Genomic DNA, 14,003 nt, shown 5'->3' with positions numbered 1-14,003 from the left:
GTAGTTAGGACTGTCATGATATCAAGTACTGTACAATCATTTTATTTACAGCCACAATAGGAAAAACAGTCTAATCTACCAAAACACGTTCCCCAGTGCCGAGACTTTACACACGTGGTTTTTAACAAAAAGGGGACAACAGACCCGTGCAATAACACAACTCAGTCCCACAGTTAGGAGGTCCAAACAGTTCTTCTTCCCAAGCGCTTTTCCAATATGGCACCCTTAATGTTTTTTTTTCTTTTTTAATATCAGGATATGGCATTATAGGGACCCAAATGTTGGAAGTTAAATCCATCCACATTAAATACAAATATAAACACACGCAATGAAAAGGAAGTTTAGCTTGATGAAGTGGCAGTAACTGCTGAAGTAGCATTGCGTCTTATGGAGCATGGCAGCAATTTTACCATATTTCAAAACGACAAGTACGGCCATGGAAGGAGCAGAGTTTTATTTGTCCATTTTTACACTTGAATAATGTGGTCCGATAAGAAAGGTTACATCTGCTTTTAGCACACCAAAGTGTCCTCATCAAATAGAACCAGGGTGCCGGGAAATGAGATCAGCTGTTATGTCCCAGCCTTTAACAACAGCAATTGAAGAGATTCTTCTCTTCAGTATAATTGGCACAGATGTCTCTCGCCATAATTGAACTGCAGTTGTCTTCTTTCATGGTTACAAGGATTTATAAAACACAGCCCATTTTATCCTCTGGATTATTTTCCTATGTTAATGAGATCATACTGCATCATGAAGAAAAAAAGAACAAAAATACCCCACACAACAGGACACACGTTTTTGTTTTGTTTTTCCTGCAGAAATTACGAGATGGCAGAGACGACAACCTGATAATCGTATTGAACGCTTGTCTTTGTAATATTAAAAAGGCACAAGTTGGTCACATCACATTCTACCATTTCCAACATCTGCCTCCTCATGGATTTGTTCTGACAAAACCCCAACATCTCCCTGCCTTTTGCGATTGCGTTTGTCCTGAATGAAGAATTGTCTACTGTACACAATAGAAGATTGCTTACATTTAACAAGCAAGTTACATACACAAATAATTCAGGGAAAAGGTTTACATTTCAGACAACATTATTCAGAAACCACTACATCTTGTTTATATGTCCTTTAAAGATGACACACCAAAATCTGTGCGTTGACTTGTTTTTTTTACATGTTAGTAACAAAAAGTAGCATCTCAGAGAGACTCTTTTTGATCCTTTACTGGGCCACAGTTCCCTTTGAGTCCTTTTCAGAACCTTAACCCTCAAATCTGTCAAGTTCAGTTCAAATGTACAGTTGAACTCCCAGGTTAATGTCCTTGAGTTATAAAATTGGCTCTTCTTGTATAATATTCATCACAACTTGTTCAATAATCGATTGCTTGAGTGGAAAAAAAAACCAACCCACCTCACTGTGTGTGCAGTTCCTTTGTGCACATGACATCCTGTCTGTTTTGGAATAGTTCATATTCACACCAAGTTGACTTGTTACGCACACAAGAAGGGAAAACATAAAAAACGCTGCAATAATGATCACATTAAATGTCCCTTCAACATTTGACAGCGACTCCATGAAAACGGCTGTGTTAAATAAACTTAAACAGTAACATTTGTCATTTCGTAGTTGAAACGAAACATAAAGTCATTTTATTAGAACAGGTAGGAAGACAATAGCGCATCAGAGCCAGGCTTTCCAAACAGCATTTCTGGGCAGCATCTTTGAAAATGCAGGTGCCCTTTTGAAAAAAAAACAAAAAAACTATAAGAGAGCGGGCAAAGGGGTGGGAGACAACTGCTCCTTTGGTGCATATTTTGCAAAAAAGGGCAAAAAGATGGTGAGCATAACACCGACAATGGCCAGCATGTAACCCCAGCCGATTTGGCACTCGCCGGCATTGTAGACGTCCGAGTCTCCGCAGAAGGACCTGACGAGTGGAGAGTTGAGCCCGAAGGGGTAGACCAGCAGTCCTGCAGCCATGATGAACACTGCACACAAGCCACAGACAAGAATGCCTTAAATAGTGCACATTAGAAACATGCACGCATGCATGATGAGGATCGTTAAGACGCATTATATTAAATATGTACATATGCTTAATACCAATTAGTTGACAATATATTGCTCAAACTAAATGGTTTAAATGTATTTGCAGGGCGACGTGTGTGTGTGTGAGAAGCTCGGAAAAGGATATTTACCAGCAACAACACTTAGACTTAAAGATACATTTCCATACACCATTTAGTAAAGGTCTCTGCAATCTTTAGTTCCCTTGCTGCACCTTTTTTAATTGTTTCAACAACAATCCGTGAACCTGAATGTGCAGTCAACTGTACACCCACGCGGGGGCAGTAGAGGTTTTACAATAAAGGCTCATTGAAAACGAGCCCAATGTGTAACACAAATCCTCATCAGGAGGATTTGCAGTGCTTCATGATATTACATGACATCATTTGAAACTGAAGTACAATTTATACATGGCCAGATCAGACAATGAGCTCAAACGTTTGACATCAAGTACCACCTCCCCAAAAAATATTTTGCTTTCGGAGTACCAGCTACATGCCCAAAATTAAAATGCAGTAACATAGTAGGGCCAAGTGTTCATCAAAAACGAGACAGCTTTTTCCCCCTAAAAAGTACATTGAATATCACTGTAAGCCTCTGTAACATTATGCACAGTTTGAACAGTTTCACTGTGCTTAAATCTTTACTGTACCTAATGAGTCACTTAAAATGTAATTGCACAAAAAAGTGAAATGAAAATTGCTCTTAAACACGTGTAAAAACAGTTAAGATCGAATGCAAATATATTGAAGTTTAAAGTAAAATAAAACTGAACTGTACTTGGGCAGTAATTCTTTCACGTACCACTAGAGAGAGCTTGCGTATTGCTCGTGGCACAACGTTGCTGATAGCTCATCATTTAAAAGACTTTCAATTTAAAGATGCTCGCTCATCTGCTTCAATCCCTTTTGCTTTGCCTTAGCTGATCGTTGTTTAAAAAAAAAAAATAAAAAAAATAATAAAGACTCACTGCTGATGCAGTGTAAAATGGTTGTGTCTTTATTTCAACGGGACATCTGTTGCCCCAGTCACATGTGACAAACACATGGCCCGGGGGACTGCACCATTGCAAATTACAATTACAATAATAAACATATTTTTAAATGACCGGTACTACATCTCAAACAGGGTCAATGCAAATTTCCCTTGATTATCTTTGTAGAGGCAGAATAGTTTGAGACGTCTCTTGAATCAGACCTCATTAGAATGTACTGAAGTGGACTTTCTAAAGCTTATAAAGCTCATATTAGCACCATCCGATAATCGACAGTAAATCAATAACTTTGGTTGTTGTCTGATGGGAGTAGCGGTGGTGAAGTATGTCTGTTTGGAAAACAGTATGCGAGTGGTTGTTTGAACCATAGGAGATAAATCTCATGCTGACTGGATCCAGAGGCGAGCTTTTGACAAACCATCCTTGCAGCTAACTTGAAATAGATCAATTGCTGACAACACAGGTCTCACTCGACATAGCGTTCCACGTTGTCCACGTGAGTTTGAAACCATCACTTTGGGAAACAAGAAAAGCACTTTGATCATCGCTCATGACCTGCTGGTCTAATACAAAAAGAAAATAGTCTAAAGCTAAAGTGTCACGCTAGGGATGTGAATAGATCCATCGGTTAATTGATCGTCAGGAATTCTATGAATTGTTGCTTCATTGCGTCCACCTTCCCTTCATCTGATCCTGGAGCCTAACCCAGCTGACGGACGAGCGTATACGTCGTGAAAGGCTTAACCGTCAGGCACACGGCGATCGTCGCAATGTGAGATCCCACGCGAGCGCTCTGCAGGTCACTTATACTCTATGAACTACTACACAACCAGAAGCATCTCTTAAGAAACTTGGAATAAAAGTTGAGAGGTGCGGAGTGAATGCTGTCAACCCTCATCAGACTGATGAAAGAACATGACGCTATCACAAACGATACTGAGAGCAACTAATGGAGAGTTGTATTCCAACATTGCCGCCCTTCAGACTTAATACTGTGTGTTTAATGTATTCATTTATTAGACTCCTAATCTCTCAAGGAGAAATTCCACATAAATGTATTTGTGGGCAGTAATAAACAGAAGAAGCATAGACTTTGGTTTTTTCCGAACTATTCAGGTCAAATATCTACAGTCGAGTGTATTTGGGCAAAGCTACAACATCTGCCAGATGTCACTCCATTAAATTCATCCTGTAATCTAATCCAGTACGTTCTCTTTGGCTCTTCATTTTTTTTTTTTTTTTTGTCTATGAATCTACCGCACGACTCGAGGAAAATCCAACTTTCAATCAAAAACACGTGGCACTGCAATACGGTCGGTCACGACAGTCCAGCCTTCAACTAAATGAACTAAAATAACCTCGAATCTCTTTCTCAGCGGCAAAGCGAGAAATGGAACGCTGCTGCGCAAGATGGTCAACCAGGTTCAGAGAAGCGAGATGGAGATTGAATGAGTTTGCGGAGCGGGAAGATGTGTGATAACTCGGCGACCGCGCGTGACACCGAATCAATTTCATCACATGGCTCTTACACAGTAAGTGGTTCTTACGAAAACCTCAACACACCCAAATGATAGGATTGCTCATGTGTTGTGTGTGTGTGCGTGCGGCTGAAGGCCTGAGGCCATCAATAGAATCTGAAAACTCAACCCCCCCGTACGACCTTATATTTTTCCATATCATTATATATACAGTGTATTACTTCTGAAAAAGGCAACCCTGGACTCCTATGATGAAACAGAGGGTGCTTGGTCTGAATGTATTCGTTGGCCTGGCAAACAAAGACTTATTGTGTCACAACCCAAAGGAGAGCGACACACCCGTCTAGACAACTCCGATCGGTTGCTACCACTGTAACTTTGGATCGAAGCCGGAGCAGTCACTGCTGGAACAATACCGTACCGTACAAACGGAAAGGTTCCGAGAAACGACTGGCAGCTTAATTAAGTAGCGCGCTGTCTTGAGCGTGCCCTTCCATAGATGACACGTACTTTGAAGTGTTTTATAATGAGATCGCAGGAACAGTGCTACAAAGGCGGAATAAGATTTGCAGCCAGTGAGTGGAATAGAAAAATACTCTGCCTTCATCTGATTTACATGTCAAACAAATAGAGACCTAATCTATTAATCTCCTAATCGAAAAATCATTTAAAAAAACTGTTATTTTACCAGCCGCGGCAGTCAGTCCGGATATGAAAAAGCTGCCATTTTTTTGTGCAGAATCACAGAATCAGATTGAATTTTTAGGCTACGTTAATGCCCGATTCAGATTTTTGGTGAAATTTGCCGATTTTACATCATAACGGGGAGTTGACCTGCAGTGTGAACATAGCTTTAGTGATCCAAGTCCACTTTGCAGAGCCAGTGCCCACTCTGGCTGTGTTCTCAGCGCAAAATTACTCGCCGCTACTGTTCTAATACGAGTCAAAGACAAGATGACCACAAAAGCAGAACATAAACTTGGGCTAAGGCAGCAACACATTTTTAAGAGAATTAGGCCTTGGCTTCTGGAGGGAATGCATACACATACATATGCTTATGCTACGAATGTCATATTTTGTAGAATAACAACACAACGCAAAATATGGTCTTCTTTTTGACACCGACGAAACACATTGACAAGGAACATGCGGAATATGGGCTGAGAAGTGCTGCTTCATTACAAACCTGAGCCTCGAGCTGTACGTTACAGCCGCTGTAACGACTTTTTCCACTCTTCATATCACTTTGTTCTTCCGTTTATTGGTTTCGCAGCGACCATAAATAACACAGGTGACATGTCTTTACCACCTTGCTGCTGATAATAACACAGACGTGATCTTGCGAGCTGATGTAAATTAGGTGCTGATTTACAGCAACAGCCTGCGGCCATAAGTACAACGTGACCCACGTGCACAAACACACTAAAGCGCACGTTAATCGATCCATCAACTGTTAATTGCAAAGGTCGGGGAATTTTCCCCACATGGACACTTTCTATGGGACTTCATGTAATCAGAATAGGGAATTAATGAGAATAACCTGCCGAATTACAAAATTGCAGTTCAACTGGGTGCAATTATGCCGAGGATCAGTGACATCTGACCTTCCAAATGTTCTCCTCGAATAATGGACAAAGATTCCCACTGACGTGCTCCAAAATCTCGTACAAAGTCATCGGAGACGCGAGGTAGCGGTAACAAGTGTGGCTTCAATAGTGTGAGCTTAAGTGAAATGGAAAAATATGAACTGAGGCCACTTAGACTTATCATTTCACTGTGTGTTTACAGCCCGTCTGTGGCGTGGCTGAAGGAAATTGCCTTTTCACTGGCCTCGCACAAGGAGTATTTCAATTTGTCTCTCAAACTACAGGCCAATGGAGATGGAAAGGAATCATTTATGGGCCTCACTCAGCCACGTTGAACATATTTCTCCTTAATGTCCACTATGACAACACGGAGCAGGAAATATTGTAGCGGCGAAGACATCGTACTGACTCAAACAAAGGAAAGACAAAACATGAAGGTACTACACTACACAGACAGTAAGTGAAACAGATGGTCCCCAAAGTTCTGCATTGAAATGGTCTGATTGCGTCTTTTCGCCCGCAATATGACTCAAGGTGAGTGAAGGCAGCAACGGCTAAGGAAAGTTTGAAATTTGTCAGGAGATAAGCTCCTCCGGTGATAAATCTCCAGGTGGTAACGTGGGACCTGGAGGAGCATGGGCACAAACGGCAGGGGCGCCATCCTAACGTGACGTGCTCTTCTCTGCACGCAGCCACGACAATCGAGCTTGGTGAGCCTCTGGGAATATTAGGCTAACGACAATTGTGCGAGTACCTTGGTGTTCCGGAACGGGAGACGCCAGGTGGTACAGAGACACAGAGGTAACTCTAATAAACTCTAAAGAGACACAGAGGTAACTCTAATGCGTTTCCTTCGCATGCAATTTAGTGTGTTGTAACAGAGCCTCACAAATGTCACGCGTGCAGGTTATACGCGTAACTTGGGCGTGCCCGATGCCTCTTTAGCGAAACACGCCAACGCTCCTCCTCCATCTTCGCTTAGAGGACACTGGAGCTCCTTGTATATGGTCACATAATAATACAATTTACCTGTAGCTCCTCCATGTACTTGAGCTCCAGATATAGACATTCTGAGACTGTCTGCTAAATCTGTCCATGCTCACTGGCAACTGTCCACTGGGGACAGTGAAGGGAGGAGGGGAGGAAGAAAAAAGAAAAAAGCAGTTGACCTTGAGCTCTGTACAGACAGCGAGGGGGAACACAGGAAGAGAAGATGGCGAGGAAATAAAATACAGAGTGATAGGAGAGATTAGCAGGGCAATAAAAAGGCCTCTGCTATCTTTAGAAAGAGCACGGCTGCCCGTGGACCGGTCAATCACAGCCCAGTAATTGGTCTGTTTATCACGCAGTCGCTCAGACTGACGCACGGACGACTCAGTGGAGAGTTTATTTGGACAAGCAGATGTTTGGTGTCACAACAAACATCTGCTTATTTGTACGGCGGTGTTTGAATACTAAACGACTATTGGAAATTGGATGATGTAATATATAAATATACAGTATCTGTAGAACAACACTGTGTGCCGTGTAAATCGTGGCTATGCGGATGACTATATTTGCAAATACACCACAACATATATCAATCCCCATATTTTATGCAAATGGCTATGACTTGGGAATGTGTTGACGACACCAGTGGAATCTGATTGGATGACAATCATCCAATGATGCATACGTGTCGCATACTTGCTCGTCTGTCTGTGAGCTCACCTTTGACCGTCTATACAAATATATAATGTGATCGGGCCCCTCGTAGAAGCATGCATATCGTGTGTTACTTTCTTAAATATATATATATATATATATATATATATATATATATATATGGGAGATGTGCTTATTTAGTTTCATGAGCAAAGAAGGATAATTGATTGATTGCCAATAACTGGCTGAGTGCAACAAATGCGTTAGGAGAAAGACAGTCATGACAAATGCTCCCAATGCACGTTGAGGCATCCGAACGCTGCCCGGGAAAGCGAATCTCCATCCTGGGAGCACTGTTGCGATGATGACACACGAATCTCACCCGCTGCATCCAATCTATCAACTTAATTACTCCCATTTCCATATCCCCATCTTTTTTATACTGCAAATTAATTCAAAGCTCAGACAAATTGCTTGTCCTTGACTCCCTTATCCCTTATGAGGTAACCCAGAGCGCACATGCGGTTTGTGTCAATGTGCAACCTGACCAAAGCTAATATGTAGCTCCATCCATCTATTGCCCCTCACATATTGAATTAGCGTGGAAGACAGGGTACTTCGCATGCACGGATGGCGAAATAAACAATAGTACGACTTGAGAGAAAGTGGCAATTACATTTGAGCCATCAATCAAAGTGAGAACAGCAAGAAGACCACGTTGAAACCACAAGTGAAATAAACAAGCAAACAAAGCAAAACCAACACATTTGTGTGTACGTCAATGGTGGGCCACCATTGAGTGACGTGAAGTGATTTTATTGTGCTGACAGCCTTGCTGCCTGGGGCCAAGTCCTTAAAAGTAGACAAGTTTAGTCGCAGTCTCAGACGAAGCGGGAATGTCAGCTGCGACCTTTAGCGCGACACCTGCAGACATTGACATTCAAGTTTACGTACATCTGTGCACCGTAGGTGACGCTCAGTATGCACGCCGGTGCAAACAACACGATTAACTGCGCTAGTTGTTTTAAACTCGAATGCCAGGATCCCACTTAGTCATAGACATATTGAAATGGTGTTATGTAAATATTTAGACAGTTTTCAATTCTGCATGGATGGGCTGTGCACAAGATGATAAACTGTAGACAACGGAGACCTCCACCTGGGCACAGCAACCGTATATGAGGTCCCATTTATCAGTCTGTGTGTGAGCTGCACGTGCGCCTCGCTTTGTGGTGCAGCACCCACACACACACACACACAGATTTTCATCTACTTCATGAGTGATGATCTTTATCAGTGTGTAAGAGTGTTACAGTGGGAAAACAGATGCAAAAGAATGGACAGCACAATGATTTAAACTTTGCACATCCGTTTATGTCAGCTGCACAAACTTTAGGAATGTCACATTTTAGGCTTCACACTTGAGAATGCTTACAAATATTCAATGAATGCGTGGTTGTGCTTTCTCAGTAGCAAAATGGCTCTTGATTGTAGTAAAGGTAAACGCATGCGGTTAAATAGCTGCAACGTTTTACGGCCAAGTGAAAAGACATTTTGAATCCGTTGTGCCGTGTGAATTCCCCCTGGAGGTTTTTGACATTACATAGAAACCTTTATGTACAGTGCACATTGCTGTATGTGAAGTGGGCTGTGTAAATTGTGGGATGGGGCGTTGAGGAGGGACAGCAAGTTGTGCTGTGATGAAGTTCTGCCCTGGCAGCACTCCCTGACCCACTGGCATTAAGGCAAAATAGAAAACCATTACCCTTCAGGCTCTCCATCCTGGGACCTGGAGCAGAATTGTGCGCACGTGCGTGTCACTGCTCTCCTTGCTAGGCGCACAATGTGAAGAGTGTGTGCTGAATTCCATTCGGAGTCATGACTTTGTTGTGCAGTTCCAGAACTCATTTTAATTACACACGTCAGGCCACAACATTAGGGACAGCTCCACAGTTTGCATCAAAGTAGCCCTTCACATTAATCAGCACCCAAAAAAGTAGGTTGGCGACCCGCGCAGATCACGTTGATGACGAGAGATCGCGCACCACAGTGGTCAACTGGGTAGATAAAAATGAGCTTCCACAGGCCTCCATTGTTTGAAAGACGATTAGGGAGACGTATTGATCCAAATTTTGCACATACATAATTTCTAGTTAATATACCATCAATCACTGGGCATATATAAACAAAAAAACATTCACACCTATGCGCGATTGAGATTATTCAATAAACCTAACATGCATGTTTTGGGTGTGTGGGAGAAAGCCGGCTCGCCCTCAGAAAAACATTGCTAGCACGGGGAAAAACATGCGACCTGTGTGGCGGACGTGCTAACCACCAGGTTAGCAATGCTACCTCATACGAGATGCCAACTGTAAACCGAGTAGCCACAAACAAATCTACCTCAATTTCTTCTAAGCAGACAAGCAGAAATTCCTTGTGTGTGTTTTTTTGGACATACTTGGCAAATAAAGATGATTCTGAAATGGCCTCCACCTCTTCTTGAGATCGTTGCGATGCCGTCAGACCTCCAAACGAAGGCTTAGGTCCCCAAGGCAAAGATGACCCGCGTGGCGTAATAAAGACGACCACTGAGACACGAGGGAGCGAAGCGCTAAATGTAGTGAAAGCACTTCCTTGGTTACGGCAGACTTCATTAGGATAGGAGCGAAAACACGCACGCACGCACTCACACATACTGATTTAAGTAATGGCGTAGTATGTGTTGGGGTCTGAAGAATACCTAATATGTCATCAAATCAATTATTAAACAGTTTTCATGACAAACAAATAAACAGATATAAGAGAACATACTTTGCTTTAGTTCAAGCTGCTCCTAAATCGTTTATTGTATTTTATAAAGGGCTCCTCAGAAGCGACATGACAAAGATGGTATAAAAACATAGTTGCTGGACACTTTTTACACACAAAGGCCCTGAAATTCATCTGAAAACTGTGCTGAGCTCCCTGGTGTCAAACTCCAATCAGGTCATTGTTAACTACGAAAGTGGCTTTGCTACGTCACTTGGCAACAGCAGACGAGGCACAACTCACGCAATTTCTTTCCAGTCTTAAACATCGAGGTACAAACACACGCACGTACGCACGCACCCGCGCATCACTAATTTGGGTGATGTTTGACAGCCATCGCTTTAACGACCTGTAGCCTGACAAAAGTATTTCAAAGGCCCACGAAAGTCTCTGGATGTCAGAGAGACAGCAGAAACAAGCCGCGCAGAGTCAAATGAGAATGTTCTTATTATCAAGAAACTAATTACTGGGGCTAATAATAATCAGCCAATGCGGTTCAGATAAATGAAACATAACATAAAAAGGCCCTCGAGTGGAACGCTGCCAACTATTCATGGCACCTCACTTCGCCTCAGTAGAACATTACGGCATTGCAGGAGTACTGAATAGCATATCATGAGAATAACCATGACACTTTAGTCACCAAGTGTCCAATGACCCATTAGCATGCTCTGAAAAGCTGCTCTGAGACCATCAGTCTCTCCTCAGCGATCCCCCTCCGAGCTCGCACAATACCGACTCCAAAGAGGCGTCAGCCTATCCAACGTCTCCTGCTGAGGGCAAAGTGACTCCAAATGGTTCCGCAGGCCCGCATTCACTGCGGCGTCTACTTCATCTACGGTTGTGGCTTAATTGGAATACAACGGCCTGCCGTTTAAACTACTCCATATTTGCTGATTTTCCTCAATGTGTATCATAAACAATGGGCTCTTCGGAAAGCCAGACTTTCCTAATGTGCACAAAATAACACATCACACGCCAGTGTGCAATATGTCTTTATGGACAGATTGTGTTACCAGTCACCAGTCATTTTCCTCTCCCTCTGTTTGTGGATAATTAAGCACTTGAATGTTGTGCGTATCTTGACTAATGGGAAGTGATTTGCAGAGACACTTTGGGCATGAAATCATTCTCATAATTGGCAAAGATTATGCAAATCTACAATTTGAGTCAAACTTGCAGCATGTTCCCGAAAGAAGCGTTGCCTTTATTTGGGTGCCACACCCCAAAAAAGGCTTCCAGTAACATTCAAGGATACTTAGCAATGATTGAGGCGGCATCTGCTTGGCAGGCGCCTCGCTCTGCTCCACCTTATCGCCGCTATCCCTCAGTTCAACTGCTGCCGACAGCTTCGAGACTCTCCGTCCGTTCGCGTCGACGTTTCCATTGATGCGGCATCTGGCTCGGGATTCCTTCGTTGATGAGTTTGGAAAGCACTGCGAGAGCAGAACCAGAGAGAGGCGCTGCAGGACCGATGCGTCGGACGTGAGCGGCACCATCCATCACGGCCGCTGACTTGACAGCGACACGCTAGGCGAGCACGCGCACGTGAACTCACAGAATTGCAGGCAGATCCAAGCGGAAAACTCAATATTATATCACCATACTGCTTTGGCACTTTTTCAGAGAAACTGGACAGGAAAACTGTTCTACTAGAAATGTGCGCTATAGCAAACGATGACTCACGATTCAATAGCATGGTCCAGTGTCTGTCCAGGCTACGAATTCCCAAACCTCCAGCAAATGATGCCCAAAATGCATCGTCACGAACACCGAATTACGCTTCATCCCAAAGTAAATTTGACCAGGGCGAGCGTACCCAGTGCGAGCATTCTTCATTCTTGAGCATGTGGGTGTTCTTCCATCAGAAACATCCTGGCCCGTGCACATCGCATGCTTGGCTGGCCTGTGCTAACTAACTCAAAGCACCATCTGCTTTGGCAGAAAACGGTCCACACTAGGCCGGGCCAGGACCAAACCAGCGGTGAAGCAGGTTGCCACAGATGCCCCTCAATCCAGATGTCGCCCGTTGGCGACGTGCGGACGTGACGGCACACGAGCAGAGTAACGAGCCTCCCTCTGGCTGCACTTTGTCTCGTGGTCCTGCTATCTGCACGGCGTCTGCCAAGCCCATTAGCCACGCACGGTTAAAGTCAAAATGCCACACGCTTACTAACTGATGGATGGCGTCTTGAACAGCGGGCAGCCATTTCAATTTGTGAATGTGTTCCTGTTTTCCTGTTTTCTCCAACACTCACTATGGATCCAAACTGGTTTGTTGGCTTCATTAATTATCCTATCCTCAATCCCCAATTCAACAGAGCACAGATAGTAAAACAAAACAAACAAACAAAACGGGTGTGGTCACACTGAGCACTGCTACTGTCACCCTGGCGCGTCTTTATCGTGGACCAGACAAAGACAACAAGCATATTTATGGATCAAAAGTCATTTTGTGCATTTGTATTTCAACTTCACTGATGGCCTCCGTATTCACATCTCATTGCAACTACTGAGAAATTGAATGAGGGCTTTTGCCGTTTTCTTCAGTGTTGTTAGTTTGTGTGCCCATTTGAAATGGATTGAAATGTCATTTATTCAACGCAAACACAGTTGGCCTATAGGAGCTTTGTGCGTTTTTGTGCATCTGTGATGTCTCATAGATGCGAGTAACTGCAGTTTGTGTGCGTATGCAATGTGCATAACTGAAGCCAGCAAATTACGCACCAATATCCCACATGTATTGCACGTCCGGGTAACATAGTGTACCTAATGGCTAGACCAAGAGGTCGGGAGGGGCTCTCAGGCACTTTCTATGATGAGAGGGCTGAAACGGAGACCCCCGTTGGCCCATAGGATGGCCTGCGAAGCCCGGGAACATTGTGATGACGAGAGTTCGATGGCTAATAAATGTCACTCAGCCGCTGATACGATATGCCTGGCTACGCGTTAGTATGAGCTCCCGCATCTTGGTTTGCACATCGCAGAATTTTGAATGTCGACTGTTATGCATTATGTGCCTGCCTCCGACTTTTTTTTTTTTTTTTTTTATCTTTATCTTTTTTTTTCCAGAAGCAAATTAGAAAGTAAACAGCAGGTTGGGACTCACACTGAGCTTGTACTTGAGTTAAATGACATTTGTTTTCTTTTATTGAATAGTTTTGTTTTTATTGTTGTACAGCTTCTAAGGGGCCCCCAAAAGGAGTGCTACACAGTGCTTCAGTATGGGATATTTATTTTGTTGATTTCTCATTTAGCCTATTTTTTTTGTTTGTTTTTTGTTTTTTTTGCCTGCATGTTCAAAATAAGTTCAGTCGAAAAAATGTGCAGTAGAGCCGCTGTGCGGTGGGATAAATGTAAATGTTTTAAGAGCTTCCCCGTAAAAGCTTTTAACAACCAGCGAGGAGCGTCTCT

At 43.2% G+C, this 14,003-nt stretch overlaps 1 protein-coding gene across 2 annotated transcripts in view; it reads right to left on the bottom strand.

The window, feature by feature from the left end:
• Positions 1-439: 439 nt before the first annotated feature.
• Positions 440-14,003, bottom strand: part of LOC133466980 (LHFPL tetraspan subfamily member 7 protein) — a 53,213-nt gene continuing 39,649 nt past the window's right edge. Inside the window, exon 3 of one of the 2 annotated variants that reach the window (XM_061751304.1) lies at positions 440-1,997. In XM_061751304.1, the coding sequence (XP_061607288.1) occupies positions 1,771-1,997 (227 nt within the window). In that variant the 3' untranslated portion in view covers positions 440-1,770. The remainder of the gene's footprint in view (positions 1,998-14,003) is intronic. The other variant, XM_061751305.1, reaches the window with a different exon arrangement.

Source organism: Phyllopteryx taeniolatus, chromosome 17, assembly GCF_024500385.1.
Source record: "Phyllopteryx taeniolatus isolate TA_2022b chromosome 17, UOR_Ptae_1.2, whole genome shotgun sequence".
NCBI classification, from domain to species: domain Eukaryota; kingdom Metazoa; phylum Chordata; class Actinopteri; order Syngnathiformes; family Syngnathidae; genus Phyllopteryx; species Phyllopteryx taeniolatus.
This window is presented reverse-complemented; position numbering and strand designations above follow the sequence as displayed.